General features: G+C 51.5%; 1 protein-coding gene across 6 annotated transcripts in view; it reads left to right on the plus strand.

The window, feature by feature from the left end:
* The first annotated feature begins 5,054 nt into the window (after window positions 1-5,054).
* Window positions 5,055-21,504, plus strand: part of DDHD1 (DDHD domain containing 1) — a 57,519-nt gene continuing 41,069 nt past the window's right edge. For 2 of the 6 annotated variants that reach the window (XM_053287261.1, XM_053287279.1), the window contains exons 1-2: window positions 5,055-6,750; window positions 15,447-15,620. In XM_053287261.1, the coding sequence (XP_053143236.1) occupies window positions 5,460-6,750; window positions 15,447-15,620 (1,465 nt within the window). In that variant the 5' untranslated portion in view covers window positions 5,055-5,459. The remainder of the gene's footprint in view (window positions 6,751-15,446; window positions 15,621-21,504) is intronic. The other 4 variants (XM_053287251.1, XM_053287285.1, XM_053287270.1 and 1 more) reach the window with 2 other exon arrangements.

The following is a 21,504-nucleotide window of genomic DNA, read 5'->3' on the forward strand; positions in this document are numbered from 1 at the left end:
AAAGGTGGCAAGAGCTGCCACCCACACCCACCCCCCATGTCACCATTGGAGCAGCTCTTGAGGTCTGGTCTGATCCCTGCAAACTTTGCAAGGAGCCCTCAAAGCTTACAAGAGGACCAGCTGCTAGCCACCTTCCTCCCTCCCTCCCTGCTCCCGATGCACTTTCAAAGCAGCCCACCCCACACACACCCTACGAGGGGCAAGGGGTGGGGCAGGGCAGCATTTTGGACAGGGCACCATTTAGAGCATACTCTCAGCATGTTGTACGCAACTACAGCGTCCCCTTCTTTTCGATGCCTGAAGCAGACTTATGCTGCACATGCATTCAGGTGTCTGTGCATATGTGCTGCACTCCATGTGTTCAGTGTAACATGTGAACACCACCGTCAGCATACAGATCTGCAACCTGCCCATGCACTGAATGCCAGGGGTTCTCAAAGCTGAGTACCTGGATTATGTTGGGCTGCAACTCGCACCATCCCCCGCCATGATGGCCAACGATGGGGGATGATGGGAGTTGTGCTGCTGCTGGGGCTTTGGCTGCTGCTGCTGCTGCTATATAGGGCAGGCTAGCCCAAGGGCCTGGGGGAAGAAGACAGAAGGGGAACAGCTTGGGTGGGGCACTGACTGACTGCTGTCTTTGCCTCTGCCCCACCTTTCCTCAGGTGTGTGTAACATCTCCTTGGGCTGCTGCTGGGGCTTTGGCAGCTGCTGCTGCTGCTATATAGGGCAGGCTAGCCCAAGGGCGCGAGCCTCTTGGCGAGAGCCGAAGGGCGAGAGCACAAGGGCTCTCGTCCTTGTGGCACAAGGGCTCTCGTCCTTGTGGCTCTCTGCCGTGGGGCGAGCTGCCTGAGGCCCAGAAGATCTCTCTCCTTCTGCCCTGAAGATCCGTCTTCCCAGAATTAAGAAGTCAGCAGGAGACTATGCAAGCCTGGTTTTGTTTTGTTTTTTAAGCCAAGAAGCCGTGGTGGGTTAGTCTGGGGAGATGTGTCTGGGAGAGCAAAAAAGTGGGTCTGGAGTGGGGGCAGCAATATCACAGGTAGCGGGCAGAGGGAGGTATGCCAGTGGGAGTTGGGCAGGCCGTTACAGGGGAAATTGGTCCAGGCAACTGAGGCCTGTTCCTTTTTCCGGCCCTTCTCCCAACCCTCTGACCCCAGGGAGCTCTGAGAACACTCCTTCGAGGATTAGGGTGCTGCTGCTGAACGCCAGGTCAGTTAATGCAAAAACATCTCTCATCCACGATTTGATTGTGGATGAGCGCGCTGACCTGGTATGGATGCGCTGGTTGACCTGGTTGGATGCGCTGGGCAGGGTTGGTCTCTCTCAGCTCTGTCCTCCAGGTTTCCAGATCGTGCAGCAGCCTCGCCTCGAGGGTCGGGGAGGAGGCGTTGCAGTCATCTTTCGAGAGACCCTCCCCGTTTCCAGGTGCCCGGTCAGGCAATCTCAGAATTTCGAGTGTTTGTCCTTGAGGGTGGGCCTCCAAGATGGGTTGGGGATTCTGTTGGTGTACCAGCTACCCTGCTGCACTTTAGTCTCCCTACCTGAGCTGGAGCAGGTGGTTTCAGAGGTGGTTTTGGGTTCCCCCAAGGTTATTGTCTTGGGAGACTTCAATGTCCACGCTGAGGCGCCACTAGTGGGTGCGGCTCAGGATTTCATGGCCTCCATGGGCCTGTCTCAATTGGTATCGGGCCCTACCCACGTGGCGGGACACACTCTGGATCTGTTTTTTGCCAACCGGGAAATAAATGATCTGGAGGTGGGGGAATTTGAGGTCACTCCCTTGTCATGGACAGATCATCACCTTGTGGGGTTTAGTTTGACTGCTCTGTCTGCCCTCTGCAGGGGTGGTGGGCCGATTAAGATGGTCCGCCCCCGGAGGCTTATGGATCCGCTTGGATTCCAGACGGCCCTTGGGGAGCTTCCAGTGTCCAGAGCTGATGACCCTGTCGAGGCCTTGGTGGATCTCTGGAATGGAGAGATGGCCCGGGCTGTTGACACGGTTGCCCCCAAACGCCCTCTCCGGCTTGGTGGAGCCCATTCTGCTCCTTGGTTTTCCTCGGAGCTTAGGGCGATGAAGCAACTCGGACGACGGCTGGAACGACGCTGGAGGAAGAGTCGTCACGAATCCAACCGAACACGGGCTAGAGCCCATTTTAGGGACGACGACGTGGCGGTGGGGGCGGCGAAGAAATGCTTTTTCTCCACCTCCATTGCGGCTGCTCAGTGCAGACAAACAGAGCTGTTTCATATGGTGAAAACCTTGCTCCACACATCCCCCCGGACAATGGGGGAGGAGTCATCTACAGCTCTTTGTGATCGGTTTGCCTGTCGCTTTGCAGATAAAGTCGCTTGCATCCGTGCTGACCTGGACTCCAGAGTTTTGGCAGTTCTGGCAGACGTGCCTTTGGTACCATCTGGTCCTGTTGTGTTGGATTCTTTTCGGTTGGTGCGGCCTGAGGATGTGGACAAGATCCTGGGCAGTGTGCGGGCGACTTCGTGCACTCTTGACCCTTGCCCTTCATGGCTAATAAAAGCTGCCAGGGAGGGGACAGGCAGATGGCTGGAGGTGATGGTTAATGCTTCATTAAGGGAGGGCAGGATGCCATCATGCCTTAAGGAGGCGGTGGTAAGACCTCTATTAAAAAAGCCCTCCCTTGATCCCTCCAACCTGGACAACTATAGACCTGTGTCTAACCTTCCCTTTTTGGGCAAGGTGATAGAGCGTGTGGTGGCGTCCCAGCTGCAGAGGGTCTTGGATGATACGGATTATCTGGACCCTTTTCAATCTGGCTTCCGCCCCGGGTATGGGACTGTGACTGCCTTGGTCGCTCTAATGGATGACCTACGCCGGGAACTAGACAGGGGGAGTGCGTCCCTGTTGGTTCTGCTGGACCTCTCAGCGGCGTTCGATACCATCGACCATGGTATCCTTCTGGGCCGCCTCTCGAGTATGGGAATCGGAGGCACTGCGTTGCAGTGGTTCCGGTCCTTTCTTGAGGGGAAGGTCCAGAAGGTGGTGCTGGGGGACTACTGCTCGGCCCCATGGCTGTTGGCCTGTGGGGTCCCACAGGGTTCGGTCTTGTCCCCCATGCTGTTTAACATCTACATGAAGCCGCTGGGAGAGGTCATCCGGGGATTTGGACTGAGTTGTCAGCAATATGCGGATGACACTCAGCTCTATCTCTCCTTGTCATCTGATCCTAGGGAGGCGGTGGATGTCCTGAACCGGGGGCTGGAGGCCATGATGGGTTGGATTTGGGCTAATAAACTGAAATTGAATCCGGATAAGATGGAGGTACTGTTGGTCAGTAGGAGAGCCAATCGGGATGAGGAGATTTTACCGGTTCTGGATGGGGTTGCACTCCCATTGAAGGAGCAAGTACGCAGCTTGGGGGTACTACTGGACCCGGCTCTGCTTTTGGAAGCTCAGGTGGAGGCGGTGGCCAGGGGTGCCTTTGCACGGCTTCGGCTGGTGCGCCAGCTGCATCCCTTTCTCGAGAAAGCAGATCTGGCCATGGTTACCCACGCCTTAGTCACGTCGCGGTTGGATTACTGTAACGCGCTCTACATGGGGCTGCCCTTGAAGAATATCTGGAAACTGCAGCTAGTGCAAAACGCGGCAGCGAGGGTTTTATCCGGAGCTGCCCGTTGGGAACATATCACCCCCATTTTGAAAGAGCTGCACTGGCTACCGGTTCGTTTCCGGGTCCAATTCAAGGTGCTGGTTTTGACCTTTAAAGCCCTAAACGGTTTGGGCCCGGGGTATTTGAGGGACCACCTGCTCCCAAGGGTTGCTGCCCGCTTGACAAGGACATCTGAGGGGGCCCTGCTCCGGGTGCCGACAATGAGGGAGGCCCGGCTGTCGTGCACTCGGGACAGGGCCTTCTCTGTTGCTGCCCCCAGACTCTGGAATGCTCTCCCAGTGGCCATTCGTTCCTCGGACTCCATCATGGCTTTTAGAAAGCTTGTAAAGACTTGGCTTTTTACCCAGGCTTTTACATAATTGTTTTTACTGCTGCTTCTGGGTGTTTTTATTTGTTGTATTGTTTTATGCCTGTTTTTATATGTTTTTATACTTTTAGCATGATGTTTTTATTGTGTTTTTATTGTATGTTTTTAACTTTTGTAAACCGCCTTGAGGCTATCTTTTAACAAAAGGCGGTATAAAAATGCAAAAATAAATAAATAAAATAAACTAAATACTCCATGCCATCTGGGGGCCCAACAGAGAACAGGCTGTCTGTCGGGAGCAGAGTATGCTTCCCATGTGCACCTTGCCTTTGTGAGGGGGCCTGCGGTATCCCGGATCCTTCCCGAAAGGAATGCGGGTACTGTCCTAGTGTCTGAATAAGGCCTCTCTAGCTACCGGAGACCCGACCCTAGGGCTGCTGGCTTGCTGAGAAGTACCCTCGATTGCAGTGTCTCTCAACGTTTTTGGAGCCATGAACCCGTACATTATTCATGCACAGTTTCCTGGGCCAGCAGTTAGGAAGGAGGTCTCCCCCACCCCCAGGCACCCCCCAAAAAACGATTTTGGGCAGCTCCCTGGAGCTCATTTCCAGGCAGCCCTCACTGTTGGATAATGTTCATTTCGAGGAAGTGAAATGAGCCTTATCCAGCAGCCAGGGCTGCCTGGAAATGAACTCCGGAGAGCTCCCAGCAGCCCCGCGGGCCCCAAAGTGCTTTTTTTTTTGGCAGGGGTGTGTGTGATTTCTATTAGTGATGCCTCACTGACCGGTACCCAACACCCTGCCTGCCTGCTCTAGTCCACAGGCCAGTGGTTGAGAAACATTGCTCTGCTCTATTGTGTGTGTGTGTGGGGGGGCTTGCTGGCATCCCCGGAGGTTGTGGGACTTCAACTCCCATCACCCCGCCAACCGAAGGCCGCTGGGGCTGATGGGAGCTGAAGTCCAAGAACCTCCGGGGACCCAAGGCCGAGAGACTACCCCTGCCCCGCCCCCCTTCCCTGGGAGTCATCCCCCTTGGACTCCGTGCGGGGCGGGAGGGCCGACCTCTGAGGAGAACGGCGCTGGGGGGTGGGGGTGGGGGTGGGGGCGGGCGGAGGTGGCCATTCTCCTCAGCCTCGCCTCCCCGGGCGCCGCCATCGCCACCGCGCTCTACCGCCTCGCGCGCGGGGCTGCTTCCTCCTCCTCCTCCTCCTCCTCCTGAGGAGTCGCCGGGCTGGGAGTGGGAGCCCCCCCCCGCCTTCCTCCGGCGCGTGACGGTTCTTCTTCCCCGCCCGCCGCCGCCGCGCAGAGCAGGCCGGCGTGGGCGGGCGCCGCCACCAACCGTCACGCGGCGCGCGAAGCAGGCGGGCTCCTCCTGGGCCGGCAGCCGGCCGGCTTCTGCTTCTTCCTTCGCAGCGGCAGCGGCAGCAGCAGCAGCAGGCGCGTCTCTGACGAGGCCGCCGCCGCCCTCCTCCTCCCCCTCCCCCCTCGCTGCTCAGCGGCCGCGGCGGCATGGAGAGCGCGGAGGAGGAGGACGAGGAGCAGGCCGCCCCCGCCGCGGCCTCCTCGCCCACCCCGCCGCCCCCGCGCCGCTCCGGGGACGCGGCCGCCGGCGCCGCCCTGCTGCTGAGCCCCCGCGGGGAGCCGCCACGGAGGCGGCCGCCGCCCTCCGCCCCAGTAGCAGGCGGCGGCGGCGGCGGCATCTACGACCGTTTCGCGGCGCGGGGGGACGTCATGGGCTCCTGGGTGCCGGAGCCTCCGCCGGACTCGGAGTTGCCTGCAGAGGCAGCGGGGCCGAGGCGAGAGGACGGCGGGCAGGAGGAGGAGGAGGAGGAGGAAGAGTCGCCGCCGCGGCCACCCGGAGGGCCTTCGCCGCCGCTGCTGTTGCGCCTCCCGCCGCCCCGCGCGGGCTCCCCGTCTGCTGCCGGCGCGCCGCCGCCGCCTCCTCCGGCCTCACTGTCGTCGTCGTCGTCGGGCTCCGAGGAAGGGCTGGCGCCCCACCCGCGGCCGGGGCACCGCCGCCCGGCGGGGCACCATCGCCTCCACCTCCTGCACCACCATCACCACCACCCGCACCATCACCACCCGGCGGCGGCCGCAGGGGCTCTGCTGCACCGCGCCTCCCCGCCCCAAAGGCGACGCCGGCGCCGCCGCCTCCTGCTGGACGCCGGCGGAGGAGCCTCGCTGCTCTACCCGCCGCCTCTGGGCCGCGGCGGCCAGGAGGACGAAGCCGAGGACGACGAAGACGACGACGAGGAGGATGACGAGGACGACGAGGAGGAGGAGGAGGAGGAGGACGGCGGCGAGGCAGGGGCGGCCGGCTGCCGGGGGAGAGGCGGGCTGGGCAGCAGCGAGAGCGCCGGCAGCCTGGGCTGCGTGCACGGGGCCCCCGGCGGTGGGGCGGCGGCGGCAGCAGCGGAGCCCCGCAAGCGGCCGCGGGGCACGGTGGGGCCAGGCGGGCGCGCGGCGTCCTCCTCCTCGTCGTCCTCGGTCACCCGGTGCTACGAGGTGGTTCGCGAGCTGGGGCCGGAGGAGGTGCGCTGGTTCTACCGCGAGGACCGCAAGATCTGGAAGCCCTTCATCGGCTACGACTCGCTGCGCATCGAGCTGGCCTACCGGGCCCTGCTGCAGAGGCACCGGCAGCAGCAGCGCACGCCCAGCCCCACCGACGCCAGCCCGGAGAGGCAAGCCTCTGCTGCTGCCGCCACCGGCGCCCCGCTGAGCCCCGAGCCGGTGTGTGTCCGCAGCGGCCTCTACGAGGTGGACGTGGCCAGCGCCGAGAGCTACCCGGTCTATTGGAACCGTAAGTCCGCCTCCTCCAGAGCAGCAGCCCCGCTCCCACCCCCTTCTTGGCCATCTTTGTCTTGCAGGGCGCGCCGAGGCTGCCCTCGGAGAGCCGCTCCCGTTGAACTCGGTGGGGGCGCGGCTTCCCAGGCCCTCACTGTCCGCAGGAGGATCGGGTAGAAGAAAGCCCTTTGCAGGCCGCCCCGACCCTCCTGGGTGGGAAGTCCTTCTCCCGGAGCCCCACCGGCCTTACTCCCTGGCAGAGATGGGTAGAATGGCAGTCTGGGTGGGCTTTTAGCTATGCTGTTGAGGAGGAGGAGGAGGTCCCGGGCTCTGCGTGTAGGCTACAAACGAAAACCTGAAGACACAGCAGAGAAGGGACAAGGAGCAGCACAGGATGCTGAGCACCTGTTTCATCCTTGGCTAGATGTCCCCAGCCTCTTCCTTGCTTCACTACCAGCTCTCCAAATACCCACCATCACCCAGCATTTACTTGACTCTTCCAAACAACTCCCTAGCCCCAAAGCTTGCATTATTCGAGGGATGGTGTGCTCTAATGAAATCCACCAGGCCCACTGCTCAAGGGTGGCGGGTTCTCTCTGTGTGTGCCCCCCCCTTCAAACAATGGCTATGTACTAAGTACTTGCAGCTGCCATTTTCCTTTCCATGCCCCCCACCACCACCCTTGCTCCACCCCATCATGAGATTCTACAGTCCTCCCCACACCTCCTTACTTGCAGCTGCTTCCTTCTCCACACAAACTTTGCTTGTTAAGCCCTTGTCTGTCCAGCCCTTGTCTGTCCTCTTCTAACATTATTGTGTGTATGCATACAGGTATGCACATGTGGCAGAGAGAGAGAATGCTGCAGCCTCCATTCTCTTGTCTCTTCCTTCCTGCTCAAACACCATTCAGTTAGAAACCACATCCAGGCAATGGTGTGGACACAACTGAAGCTTAGCACCTGTTCCTACACCGTAGTGTTTTTACAGTACCTCCCATCTCTCACATGGAGGTGTACACTTACTCCCCAACCCCACTTCTGAGCTGTTCTGACACAGAGAAGCTTGGTAGCTTTCAGTTCCACGCACTTGTCACCTGCCTACAACCCCATTGCAGTTCTAAGGTGTCCTTCAGGTGCTCCCCACTCCTCTATCCCTTTCTCTTAACCCCTGCTTTCTGATTTGGCAAAGAGGAGGTTTGCCTGTTCTGTGTCTTCCTTGAACACAGCATCCTAGGTAGTTTGGCTTGGGTGTTCTTTACTCCCAGGTATGTGGGTTGTTCTGGGCTAAAAAAAATAAATTGGTGCCAATGTAAGGCATTGAAGCTTCACCCTGCCCGCAACCCATTCTTATTCAATGAGTTCACCAATGTCTGAGTTCTTGCTAGGTGCTGCTCACATGCTTGAAAGCATGTGCTCATTGTCATAAAAACTAGAGCTTGTTTTTTGTTTACACAAAAATGAAATTTCTTCTTTCAGTTCTGTGGAAAGTATCACCCAGCTGTACTACTCCTTAACACAGGTGGGGTAGAAGGGAACCTTTTCCTCTTTTTCCCCATCATGCTTTCTGAGAAGACTGGATACACAGAACCCGTCTTTGGAGACATCATTTTTCTTACCCTTGTGTGGATCTGGAGATCTCAAAACTTATCATGGTGACTTTCCTAAGTTGAGAAAAGATGTGTTTGCCTTAAGGCTAATAGAAGTTTGCATGTATGTTTCACCCATCATTTGACATCTTCCTGTGGTCACCTGCCAGTGGAGTTCAAAGTGGGCATGTGAACAATCTTAGTCCATCGCTCTGTTTCCAGTCAAAATTTGCGACATCAGTTGGCTTTGCTGAATGTGAATGGCCTTGCAAGCCAAACCTATGCTGACTCTTCCTCGTAATACAGGACCTGGTGGATTTTTAGCAGGAATTACAGTAATTCACACATTTGCTTGATCATAGGGAGCAAAGTTGTGTGTAACCCTTACCTTGAGGTAAGGGTTAGAAGGAGTCGTCCCACCCCTGGTAAATCTGAAATACTGCCTGGAGTTAGGGCCTGCAGGATCCCATGAGTGTGCTGCATGCGTAGGGTCTGTAAGTGGAGAATCAGTACCATTGATCATCGTGACAAGGCACACCGCTCATATAGACAAGTACATTACAAGGGGAGGTGATGCCTTCCTGTACTGTCACCTCCCATGACTAGCACCAGCTAGTCATGGCACACAAAGGATCCAGGTGAAATAGAAGAGAGTCCCTTTCTTCTTTCCAGTTGCCCAAGTTATCTCTGGCGTACTCCACAACACACAGAGGATGTTATCACATATGCATTGACCCAATGCATCCATGCTGTTTTCCTGGACTTTGGCAGAAACCAGCTTTGCTGTGCCTGAACTCTTTGGGCCAAATTAGCCATTAAAGAGGCAGCCACATTTCCCCCCCTGCATCTGCCTTATTCATGCCTAAAGTAGTGGGGGGAGGGGGGGTTCTGATTTTTATGTCTGAAGTGTGGGGAGGGGGGAACTGCATGCTCCTCCTCCCTGGTTAATTGCTTTAGGGCCTGAGGCACTCTTTCCCTCTTGCCTGCCAGACAACTTTTTTCACATTACACAACCCTTGGTAAAAATGCAAAGGTCCAGCTGTTCTGTGATGTGTGAAACAGCCCTGAAAACTATGGCTATAGAAGAGAGCAAGCTTGCTGATTTACTCCTCACTCGTGTTTGGGGGGCATCTCCCTCCCTTCATCCAGTATCCCAGGGCCAGGCTCAGGGCGATAGGGATGTGTATGAACCGGTTTGGCATTCTATTCCTAGAATGCCGCATCGGTTTGGAACCTGGCATTCGAATCGGTTTGATGGAGGGGTCTCCTTAAGGATCATGGAGGCTGCTCCTCCCACCCCCCACTGTGTCTCCCCCACTGGCGCTATGCTTAAAAACAGTCCTGTGGGGTGGCACTGTACCTCCTTGCTGCCCCAGTGCACGTCAAACTGGAAGTGTGTGTGCATGTTGCGCACGTCATGCTTTTGTGAGCACACATTACGCGCACTGGGCACTTCTGGTCTGACGCGCACCAGGGCAGCAAAGAGGTGTGCTGGTACCCCGTGGGACCGTTCTAAGTACAGTGCCAGCGGGGGAAACACAGTCGGTGTGTCTGTGTGTGTGTGTAAGAGCATCCTCCCCGATCCTTAAAGGTAACCCCCACCACCCCCACCAAACTGGCCAACATGATTTCTCAGACACACCATCTGTGTACTTGAGTACACAGTTGTCTGGCTGTTTCATGAAACATGCAAGCATATACCTGCTGCTCCAGACTGGGCCGTCACTCTTTCCAGGAGCTCTGCAAGTTGCCATTGTCTCTTGTGTGACAACACTGCACGTCCTACTGCCACAAGAGGGGCACCTGTTTCTCTTCAGATTCTCCTTTCAGTCAAGGAGTTGGGCCGTTGCAGTTGGACACCACTGGGGTTAGTTGCTGCCAGTCATTGTGTATCTCATCCCATGACTCTTGCCTTGTTTGAGGACCTGTGCTACCTTTTGGGAAGGGGCAGTGCTCATTGATGGAGCACATTCTTTACATGCAGGAGGTCACAAGGCCCAACATCTCCAGTTGAAAAGACCTCATTTGGTAGAACTGGCCGGTAGGGATGTGCATGGAATCGGTTCAGAGGTAGCGGAGGTGCTGCTTTAAGAGCGGAGAAGGGTGCACTTACCCCTCCCGTCGTTTCCCCCCCACTGGCGTCCTTCAGTAAGCCATCTTATCCGGGCAGCTGCATACCTCCCTGCCCCCCCGTTGGCCGGATATGGTCAGAAGTCCCTGACACGCGCAGGCGCGTCGGGGACTTCCAGGCAACGGGGGGCAGGGAGGTGTGCTGCCGTCCCGATTAGCTGGCTTACTGAAGGATGCCGGCGGGGGGGAAGCGGTGGGAGGGGTAAGTGCACCCCCCCACACTCTTAAAGCGGCACCCCCACCACCTTCGAACCGCCCTGCCGCGGTTCCATGCACTTCCCTACTGGCTGGCCCCTGCTTGATTCCCTGGAAAGCCACTGCCAGTCAGGATAGACAGTACTCGGCTTGGTGGACGAGTTACCTGACTCCACATGAGGCAGTTCTAGATCTTCATTCCTGTGGCCTTAGTTCAGCACTGAGGACGGCCCATTCCCTCTTTAGATCCTCCCATTTCCCTCCATCCATCCTGAGGGTTCTGATTCACATCTTCTCCGTAAGGTACCGGTACTTGCTTCTTGAGTTGTTCTCTCTGGAAAACTGTACATACAGGCATAACCACTATTTGAAAGTGATGCTGTCATGCTGCCTTCTGTAGGGCTGAACACTTGCATGAGCGCAGGCACACACAGTCATTCAGATCTGCATCTGCTGTCTTTACCTTGTCTAGATTGACTTCCAGTGGAAGATAGATGAGGGACTCTTATGTATCTACTATCTCCGTATAGCTCTACTGTAGCCAGTTTCTGCTCTTAGGTCTTTATATCCTTCTTAACCATTTGACAGTTCCTCTGTGTGATATTCTGATTTATTTTGTTTTCTTGTGATGGAGATATTTCTTTCTTTGGAGCAGTAATTATGGACAGAATTTGGTATCCAAAAGAAGGAAATCATCTGATTTTTAACCCAGAAAAGAGTTTCAGAACACGTAGATCATATAGAACATTCAGAAGTTATCTGGTGACCTCTCAGATGACAGTTAAGGGGTAGGCAAGGCTTTCATATTCAGGCATGGGGCTTCTCTGACTTGTCCAATTCCTTATCCCACTCTGCCCCCCCGTTGCTACCATTAAAATTACTGCTTCTTCAGACCACTTGTATTGACCACTACTGTTGAGTTTTGAGGCAGAGCATATGCAGCTCTGGATGTGTCCTTGCATCCCTGTTCGTTCATCTGAGATGGGTGAAGGAGCAGATGGGCCCCCATGGAGTATTTTGGTAACTGGATATTCGGAAACTTGGGCATTTGGCATAGATATGAGGCAGAAACAGTCCAGCTGCAGGGTGGGAGAGTAAAGGGTCTTTAATTTGTCCTGATATGTAGGGTGTGGGAGAGGAGAAAATAATACTTCTCTGAGGAGATGAGGGTGTGGGAAAGGCAGAGGACAGGAGACAGTGTATGTAAACAGTAGAGAGTGAAGTTGGTGGCGTGCCGGGTTGCTTCCATTTTAGAAGCAATGTTGCCTTCTCGTTAAGACTGAGTGGCAGATGTTTAAAATAGCAGCATATGCTGTTCACAGGGATTTCTGAGGTTTGGGAGGAGAGGTTCCTGGACACCAGCATCAAAAGCAGCACTGTACCAAGAGAGGAAGTAAGCATGTGGCCTTGAGAAGATTATGGGAAGGATGCTTTTTCTGTTGACTAATATTAAAGTAGTAGTGATCTGTTTTCCTTGGGCAGCTCTGTCAGTTTACTGGGCTAAAATCACAGCTGGCTTGGGGATAAGCAAGGTCCTTTGCTCTCAGTACTTTACTCTGAGAGTCTCTCTATGGTACACTTTAACATCGCATCCAGATGGCTTTTTCAAAGCCGTGGAATCTTTACCTTTCTTCCACTGATTCTTTCTTTGGTAAACAGCTCTAGGCTGCTATGAACGATAGCTGTTTCACATTTCCTATTGGTCGTCCTTGCGTCTGACTCACTGTTGTGGTATACCTTGCAAAGGCAGATCCCAAAGAGGTGAACCACATCTCTAACTTAGGGTGCATCCTTCATTGCTGCACAGATTCCCTTCACTAGGAAGGCTTCAGTTGTGGCTTTACAGTTGTGAGCCCTTAATCCATAATGGTCTGCAGCCATCGCCATTTCTCTTGCTGCCTATTTGAGGTTGATCTTTATAAGGAGAGCTCTTAAAAGAACAGCCCTGCTGGATCAGGCCCAAGGAAGCCCATCCAGTCCAGCATCCTGTTTCACACAGTGGCCCACCAGATGCCGCTAGAAGCCTACAGGAAGGAGTTGAGGGTACACCCTCTCTCCAGTTGTTACCCCCTGCAACTGGTACTCAGAGGTAGGGATGTACACGAAACTGGTTCAGAGGCCCTTTATGGGCCTCCAAACCAGGTTGAAGAACCACCGGTTCGAAGGTGGTAGGGGTGCCGCTTTAAGAGCGGGGGAGGGTGCACTTACCCCTCCTGCAGCTTTTCCCCTGTCGGCGTCCTTCAGTAAGCCAGCTGATCGGGGCAGCAGTGTACCTCCCTGCCACCCAGTTGCCCGGATATGACCGGAAGTCTCCGCCATAAGTGCACCCTCCCCCGCTCTTAAAGTGGCACCCCCGCCGCCTTCAACCCACCGCGGTTCCATGCACATCCATACTCAGAGGCATCCTGCCTCTGAGGCTGGAGGTGGCCTATAGCCCTCCAACTGGTAGCCGTTGATAGACCTCTCCTCCATGAAGTTATCCAAACCCCTCTTCAAGCCATCCAGGTTGTTGGCTGCCATCACACCTCGTGGCAGAGAATTCCACAAGTCGATGATGCATGCCCATTCCCCTGTTAGTTTGTTTGTTTGTCGTATTTATATATTGCTGCTCTAAATCTCAGGGTGGTATACAATACTGGTTGTTGCCCTGCAACTGGTATGCAGAGGCATTCTGCCTCTGATCTTGGTGGTAGCCTATAGCCACCAAGACTAGTAGCCATTGATAGACCTGTCCTCCATAATTTGTCTAAGCCCCACTTATAGCCCTCCAAGCTAGTGGCCATCACCACATCGTGTTGCAGAGAATTCCACAGATTAATTATGTGATTGGTGAAAAAGTACTTCCTTTTGTCGGTCCTAAATATCCTGGCGTCAGTTTCAAGCCCAAGGCCTATCTAGTCCAGCATCCTGTTTCACACAGTGGCCCACCAGATGCCACTAGAAGCATACAGGCAAGAGCTGAGGGCATGCCCTCTCTTTTGCTGTTGCCCCCCTGCAACTGGTATTGAGAGGCTTCATGCTTCTGAGCTGGAAGTGGCCCACAGCCACCAGACTAGAAGCCATTGGTAGACCTGTTCTCCATGAATTTGTCTAAGCCTCTTTTAAAGCCATCCAAGCTAGTGGTCATCACCACATCCCATGGCAGAGAATTCCATCGATTAATTATGTGCTGTGTGAAAAAGTGCTTCCTCTTGTCGGTTCTAAATTTCCCGACTTTCAGTTTTTAATGGGATGACCCCTTTTTCTACTATTGTGAGAGAGGGAGGAAAATTTCTCTAGTATTGTGAGAGAGAATTTCTCTCTGTCCACTTTCTCCACTCCATGCATAATTTTATACAGCTCTCTATCATATCTCCCCATAGTCATCTCTTTTCCAAAGTAAAGAGTCCCAGATGCTGTAGCCTAGCCTCATAAGGAAAGTGCTCCAGGTCCCTGATCATCTCGGTTGCCCTCTTCTGCACCTTTTCCAGTTCTAGAATATCCTTCTTAAGATACAGTGACCAAAACTGTACACAGTACTCCAAATGTGACTGCACTATAGATTTGTATAAGGGCATTATAATAGCATTTTTATTTTCAATCCCCTTCCTCATGATCCTTAGCATGGAATTTGCCTTTTTCACTGCTGCCACACTGAGTCTACAGTTTCAATGAGCTGTCCACCATGATTCCAAGATCTCTCTGCTGGTCAGTCATTGACAGCTCAGACCCCATCTGCATATATGTGAAGTTGGTTTTTTTTTTGCCCCATTATGCATCACTTTACACATGCTTCCATTGAACTGCATTTGCCATTTTGTTGTCCACTCACCTAGTCTGGAGAGATGGTTTTGGAGCTCCTCACAATCTGTTGTGGATTTCACTACCCTAAAGAGTTTGGTGTCATCTTCAAATTTGACCACGTTGCTGCTTACCTCAACTTCTAGATAATTTATGAACAAGTTAAAGAGCACTGGTCCCAGTACACATCCCTGGGGGGCCCCACTTCCTACCAATCTCAATTGCGAAAACTGTCAATTTATTCTCACTCTCTGTTTCCCATCCTTCAATCAGTTACCAGTCCACACATGAACCTGTCCCCTTATCCCATTACTGCTAAGTTTACTCAAGAGCCTTTGGTGGGGAACTTTGCCGAAAGCTTTTTAGAAGTCCAGGTATACTATGTCAACTGGATCACCTTTATCCACATGCCTGTTGACACTCTCAAAGAACTCCAAAAGGTTAGTGAGGCAATTCTTTCCCTTGCAGAAGCCATGCTGGTTCTCCTTCAGCAAGGTTTCATGGGATGGTTCCTGGTTCTGGTATTGTGAGAGAGGGAGATAAACTTCTCTATCCATCCTCTCCACACCATATTGCTTTACGGTGCTGGTAAATACCACGATATAAGGTTTGAGCTTGGCTGGGATTGTATTTGAGGAACATGTTGGACATTTGCACAGTACAAAATGGCTGAAGAGCTTTTGCTTTTCAAAGGCATTCAGAAAAATCTCCTATTGAAATCGTTAAAGTACTTGCAAACTATTGAAAACTCTTTATACTACTTGAAATGTGTTAATATTGTATTGGTAACCATTGCTTTTCCATTTATGGACTTCCTCAAGGTCACAAGGTCTATAATGTTGTTCTGCTTTGCAGAGCTGGCCCTCACAATAAAGGTGGTTTCCTTCAACCTTCTGCCTGGGGGCAGGATCCATTACAGCCAGTCTGTGACAGATCAGATTTGCCTAGACAGTATAGTAAAATTCTTACTGTGATCACTGCTATGCTGCATCCTAAATTGACTATTTTCTATATCTTTTTAGAAACTGAAAAGATTCCAGTGATGCGTGGGCAATGGTTTATTGATGGCACATGGCAACCTTTAGAAGAAGAAGAGAGCAATCTGATAGAACAAGAACATCTCAGTTGTTTCAAGGGGCAGCAGTTGCAGGAGAACTTTGACATGGAAGTGTCAAAACCTGTAGATGGAAAAGAGGGTAAGAGTGCTGGACCAAAGGTCTTGCCACGTAATCTCATGGTAGTCTTAGTCTTTTGTGTGCATGCTTGGAATATACTGCATGATTAGCTTTTACTTGGTTCAGTCTTCTATTACTCTTTCTAATTTACTTGTAAAAATTAAGCTCACTTTTCATTATCCATAATGATCCTCTCCAAGCAGTGACTTCAGCTCTACACAGAGAAACTAGCAGTAGTGTATTTCCTAATTCTCTGTTAGTTCAGGGTTTAGAATTATTTGTACTTGTATTAAAGTATTTGAGTTGTTTGTGGTAGAATAAAATACTGCTTTATTTGGCCAGGCTGCGAGTCTCGATGTGCCATTTGTGAGGTTTTGAGTAATAAACACTTCAGTTGGAGGGCGGGGTGGCTAAACTCCTTGAAAGGACTGTAATTGAGCCATTTATCTTGTGCCATAAAATCAGCCGCAAGTTTGAGTGCCCTGGGTTGTCACATGGCTGCGTGCGTCTGTCTGTCTGTCTGTCTGCATGCGCTGCCTCGTTTCTGCCTGCTGTCTCTTCCCTTGTTCCACTGCTACCAGCCTTTTCTTCCATCTCTGTTGATGCCACTGAAGACTTGAGTTGTTGTGTTGCCAGGTTGAGGTTTTACTGGAAGACTGCTGCCAAAAGGAAACGGGGAGATGGCAACCAGCTGCAGAGCTGATGCTTGGAGCAAAGGGGTTTTTCTCTCTTCAGTGGGCAGACTGACACCCCACATTAAAACGAGAGGCCTTTAATTATCATCCTCACTCACCATTTAAACAATGCACTTTGCAGAATGATAATTATTGGTAAAATAGGCTGACTATGGCTCTTGCAAAAGATGTGCATTGAGGAGAGAAGAGGAATTCCGGTTGGGAGGCTAGACAGTGAAGAGTGAGACGGTCGTTCTAGAGTTTTGTACACGGTTTTCTGCATCTGTTACATGAGCATCATTTGGCTGCTGCTTGAGCCCAGCCTCGTCATTCTTGAGCTGTGTTTAGGATAGGCTAACATACTTGTTTAATGGGATTTATTGGCATGGAGAAACTACACCACTATGCCTTAGAGCCCAGATGAGCTTTAGGTTAGGTGCAGCCTGTACACGGTGGCAAGGTGATCATTGCTGTCCCGCCTCCAGACCTGTTGGATGAAGTCTGCCCATGTTAAATCCACTGTGTGGCTGTCCAGCAGGCCTGGAATCAAGACTCGTGGGGAGTTCCCAGCAGTTCAGGGTTGGGCAACTTCCTCCGATTGAGGCTGGCTGCAGTTTAACATGTGCCTGCATGTGTTGTGTATACGCTATTAGACCAAGCTGACAAATCTGTCCATTTCTTGAAGAATGTTCTTGTGAAACTACATGGTCTATACCTAAGGAGAATAGGCAGTCCCTTGCGGGAACTTGGGCGTCTCTAAGGCTATATGAGAAGGGTGTGAAGAGTAATGTTTTTAGTTGCTTGAGAGCTTAGTAAGCTTTTCCCCCCTGGAGACTGACCATGGCATTAACATTCCTATTTTTGATCTGAGAAGGCCTCATGGATTCTAAGCTTACAGTAGCTGAGTATTTCACCCCTTTAAAATCAGTATTTTAACCCTGCTGACTACTCGAGATGGCATAATCTATTTCCAATGAGAAATTGGAAGAGACAGCTTCCTTGGGATGGCCCTTGAAGATGGTTGAGACTTGTAACATTATGTAAGAGTTGTTCCTAAATTAGCTTGTTTTCCTCTTTCCCTCCCTCTCTCTTTTGTACTATAAGCCATTATGGTAGGGATCTGACTATTCTTCTTCTTGTACAGCATTTAGGAGTATTTCTAGCACTCAATTCATGGTCCTAGTATATACAGTCTTAACGCAGCCTTATAGTTTGGCTGACATCTAAGATGAATAGAGATTCCCTCCAGGTGACTAGTGTGTGTGGTGGGTGGGGTGCATCTGCACAGGTGCTGATTATTCTGACTGAATGCCGAGAGTGCAGATGCAGCAGCAGAGACAGCAGGAGGGTGCCCAGACTGGGACCATCATGACTCCAGACTCTCTCAGCCTCCCTTTCAGCGGACAGCAGTCCAAAGGCAGGCTTTGATGTGGGTGTAGCAGTGCCAGCTGTTTTTCTTGGGAAATGTCCCAGGACACACAGGCAATCATTAGTGCATTTTGTACCATGGTGGCCTCTGTGATCAGAACTCCATCTCCAGGTTTTGGACCAGGAAGGTCAGCACTTCAGAAAGGTACCATTTGGCTGCGGCATTCCTTGCAGTATTGTCATTTGTTAATCTTGCTCCTTGACGTAGCAAACTGGGGTGCCTGTCCAGAAGCACATTTTATCTTTACCCTGCAAGTTCAAGGCAACATCTCCATATAATTCCATGCAGATAAGTTTAACATTCCCCAGCACAAATCCTCTCCAAACCATACACCTCTCCTCTTAGTGCTCCACTTCACTTTCCCAAGTGTACCTTCTTCCTTCTCCAGTCTTTCCCACCTTGCCTTGACTCTTATACTCCTTTATTTCCCTACTAGGGGGTCTGTCCTCTCTTCCCAAGCTCATACCCCAACTGGGGGTGAAGGGGGAGTGGGGGTGGCACAGGCTCTTCATCCCGGAAGCCCTAGACTGAATTTCCAGCCATCTCCTGCAAAAGTAAAAACCTTCAAAAGCTTTCTCCCAGCTCTTCTACAACAGAGTGCCCCCCCACCCCAGTTTATGGTCCCTACTTGTTTTGGTTCAAATTAATAAAAGTTTATTAACTGGTTTGGCACTCCCATTTGCAGCTGTTGCATTCCAGTGCATGTCGGATTTTTAAATATATATACATTACAGTGCCAGTTTGCATATGAGAGAGTGATACTTGTAAAATTGCATTGTTGCAACCTAATCTTGAATGTTTGGAATACTAGATGCATAAACATGTTAGGCAGGAAAACCTATAGAATAAATACAGTAACGTGGCTAGGATGGACATAGTGAAGAAAAATAGGAAAAATGGGTTTTCCCCTGGATTTTATTTTAAATGGAAAAACCATGTTTAAATTAAAACAAAAATTGCTTCTTGCTTCCCTGCACACTCTCTCTTTTCCTGCATTGAGGTTCTCTCTAATGTCTTGAAGCCTCCCTGCCAGGGATTCTATTGGCTGAAACACAGAGATGGAGGGGAAACTCTTGAATTAACTATTATGCAGATGCTGACTCTTGAGTTGAAGGTGAGAGTCAACAGTTTCTCTTTGACAGCCACTGCACTTTCCCCCACAGTTCTAGTAATAAGTCCCCCGCATTCTCCTCTTGGCAGGTGTTGCTTAGAGAACAGCTCATGAATTAAAATTGGAGACATGTTTCACTCGTGCAGCTGAAGAGGCTTGCCTTTAGAATGTGTAAGAGGAAGACTTAATGGCCCTTAGAAGAGCTCTTCTCCTCATTTCTGCATGAATCACTTGTCCCCTGGGTGGCTTTCAGCACTGGGGATCATCATCTCCAATTCTCTGTAGATATACCAGGACTAGCCCTTGGCTAGTTTTGCTGCTGCTTGTTCAGTGGACACAGAGGGCTACCATTTGGGATCTGGAGGCTAGACTGTGGTGTTCCACAGAGATTGTTGCACTATTTTTTGTTTAGAATTTTGTTTATGAAGTCACAGCGGGGAATCATCTGAAATTTTGGAATAAGGTGGTGTTCGTTTGTTGACGACACCCAGTCCTATATTTCATTCAATAAACACTTGAAGGTTGTGATCAGTTGGATGGTGGTTGACTTGAATTCTGACAAGTCAGAACAGATGCTGTGGGTTCGCCGCCAATCCTTAAAGGGATTGAACATAAGATCAGGCCCAAGGCCCATCCAGTCCAGCATCCTGTTTTACACAGTGGCCCACCAGATGCCTCCAAGAAGCCCATAGGCAAGGGGGTGAGGGCATGCCTTCTCCCCCACGGTTGCTGCCCTGCAACTGGTATGGTGGATTGCTTTATCTGTTATTTGGCTAGGTGGTGTTTTCCTGCCAGATCAAGTACATCTCAGGGGGTTTTACTGGACCCAGCCCTGCCCTTTCTTGGATAGAGGTGATCTTGCAACCTTAACTCCAGGCTTAGCTATTGGAATACACTGTACAAGAGACTGCCCTTAAAAACAACTCAGAAACATCAGCTAACACAGAATGCTGTAGCTTCTCTCCTGATGGGTATGGCAAGGGGTGCCACATATACAGCCTCTGTTATTCCATCTGCCCTGGCTACCAGTATGCTTCTGGGCTCCATTCAAAGTGCTGGTTCTCATCCTTAAAGCCCTTTCAAGGCCTGGGCCCCACACATCTTTGGAGAATGCCTCTCTTTGTACTGCCCCCCATGTCATCTCCATAATCCAGCTGTGCTTCAGATTCCACCTCTTTGGGAGGTGAAAGTGGTCCCCTGGCCTGGATGATGATTGTTGCCCTGGCTGGGCTTATGGAATGATCTCCCTTCAAGGCTCGCAGTCTTCCTTCTTTGTGGCTTATTGCACGGAGTGCAAAACTTGCCCCCTTCAGTTAGCTTTTTGTACAGCTGGGTAGTCTTGTCTGCTGGCTTTCTTGCACTGCTTCTGTTTGTTTGACTGTGGATGGTGTTTTATTTTGTGTTTCTATATATCTTTGAGCTTGGGAAAGGCAACTAACAAACCATTTAGATAAATAATAAATCTGGGCAGGCCTCCTGATGGCAAACCAGCAGTCCCAGAGCTTTCCCCAGAGACGAGCAATTTTGCTGCATCTCTGCATTGGCCAGTCGACCCGATGTAAAAATGCACCAGAATTACTTGCCTTCAGTCAGAGCTGCCTGGAAAGATGCAAGGCCAGAGCAGTGAATCATTCGGAGACACATCGGGCCGTTTCCTCTATGGATGGGTGTGTTGGACTCACAGCCGCCTTTAACCGTTGTATTGTTTGGAGTAAACTTGCAGGTCCCTGACAGCGTGCAGCTTGAGAGTTCCCGAGCTACAGGGACCTGCCATCCTCACTGCCTAACCTTCGATCAGGCTGGTTCATCTTCTGTCTGCCAGTTAATTTCAATCAGCCGTTGCCCTGCCTGGTGACTGATTCTCACTTTCCTTTTCTTAAAGGCTTCATTTTGTTCTGGGTTCAAACAGAGACCACCAAATATGGGCTCAGGTTCTGTTCTAGTTGTAAGGGTTTGGTCTGCTTTTCGTCTGGTTCAGTTTGACTCCCTGCTTGAATCGCAACTGATTAGCGGTGCTTATTGTTCTCCTGTTTCTTAGGTGGGGCACAGCAGCTTTCTCCCGATCCTTAACTTCCCACTTGTGAGATACCACAGCATTCATTCACCTTCTGATGTCCCTTCCACACTGAACAGCACTGGCATCTACCTGTGAGGGTCAGGTAAGTCCATCAAACCACAGCACAATAATTCGAAGGGGTATCACTTTTTCAATATTCTTATTGAGTGCTCTGTGAGCGATACAGTGGGAATGTTGAAAACTTCACAGTGAACTTGCATTTACCCCACAGGGAAGCTCCAGTGCTGTTCAGAAATGGAAGGCTTGTTGTAGACAGTGCATGCCGAGGTGCTCTTTTGTAAGGTCTGAACAGCAGGCAACTTCTGCGAATCCACCCCCACCCGCCCCGGTGACCTTTCCCCCTTATCTAGAGAAGCACTTAGTAATTTCTCTTAGGCTAGCTAACATTTCCAGACTATTCTTAGAGTTCTGCATTCTAGCAGTCTCAAAAATAGTGTGTTCTTGTGTGTCTCTTAACTCAGACGTGCTGGGTGAGTCTGCTTATCTTGCTGTTGCATGCCTGTCAGTTCCTTCTATTATTTGAATTCATTTATATTTGCAACTATAAGCATTTAAGGAAAAATACAAAAGATAAACAGTGAACAATCAAATTTCCCACAAAGTTCATGTGTGTT

The sequence above is a fragment of the Hemicordylus capensis genome, chromosome 1 (assembly GCF_027244095.1).
Source record: "Hemicordylus capensis ecotype Gifberg chromosome 1, rHemCap1.1.pri, whole genome shotgun sequence".
Lineage (NCBI taxonomy): Eukaryota > Metazoa > Chordata > Lepidosauria > Squamata > Cordylidae > Hemicordylus > Hemicordylus capensis.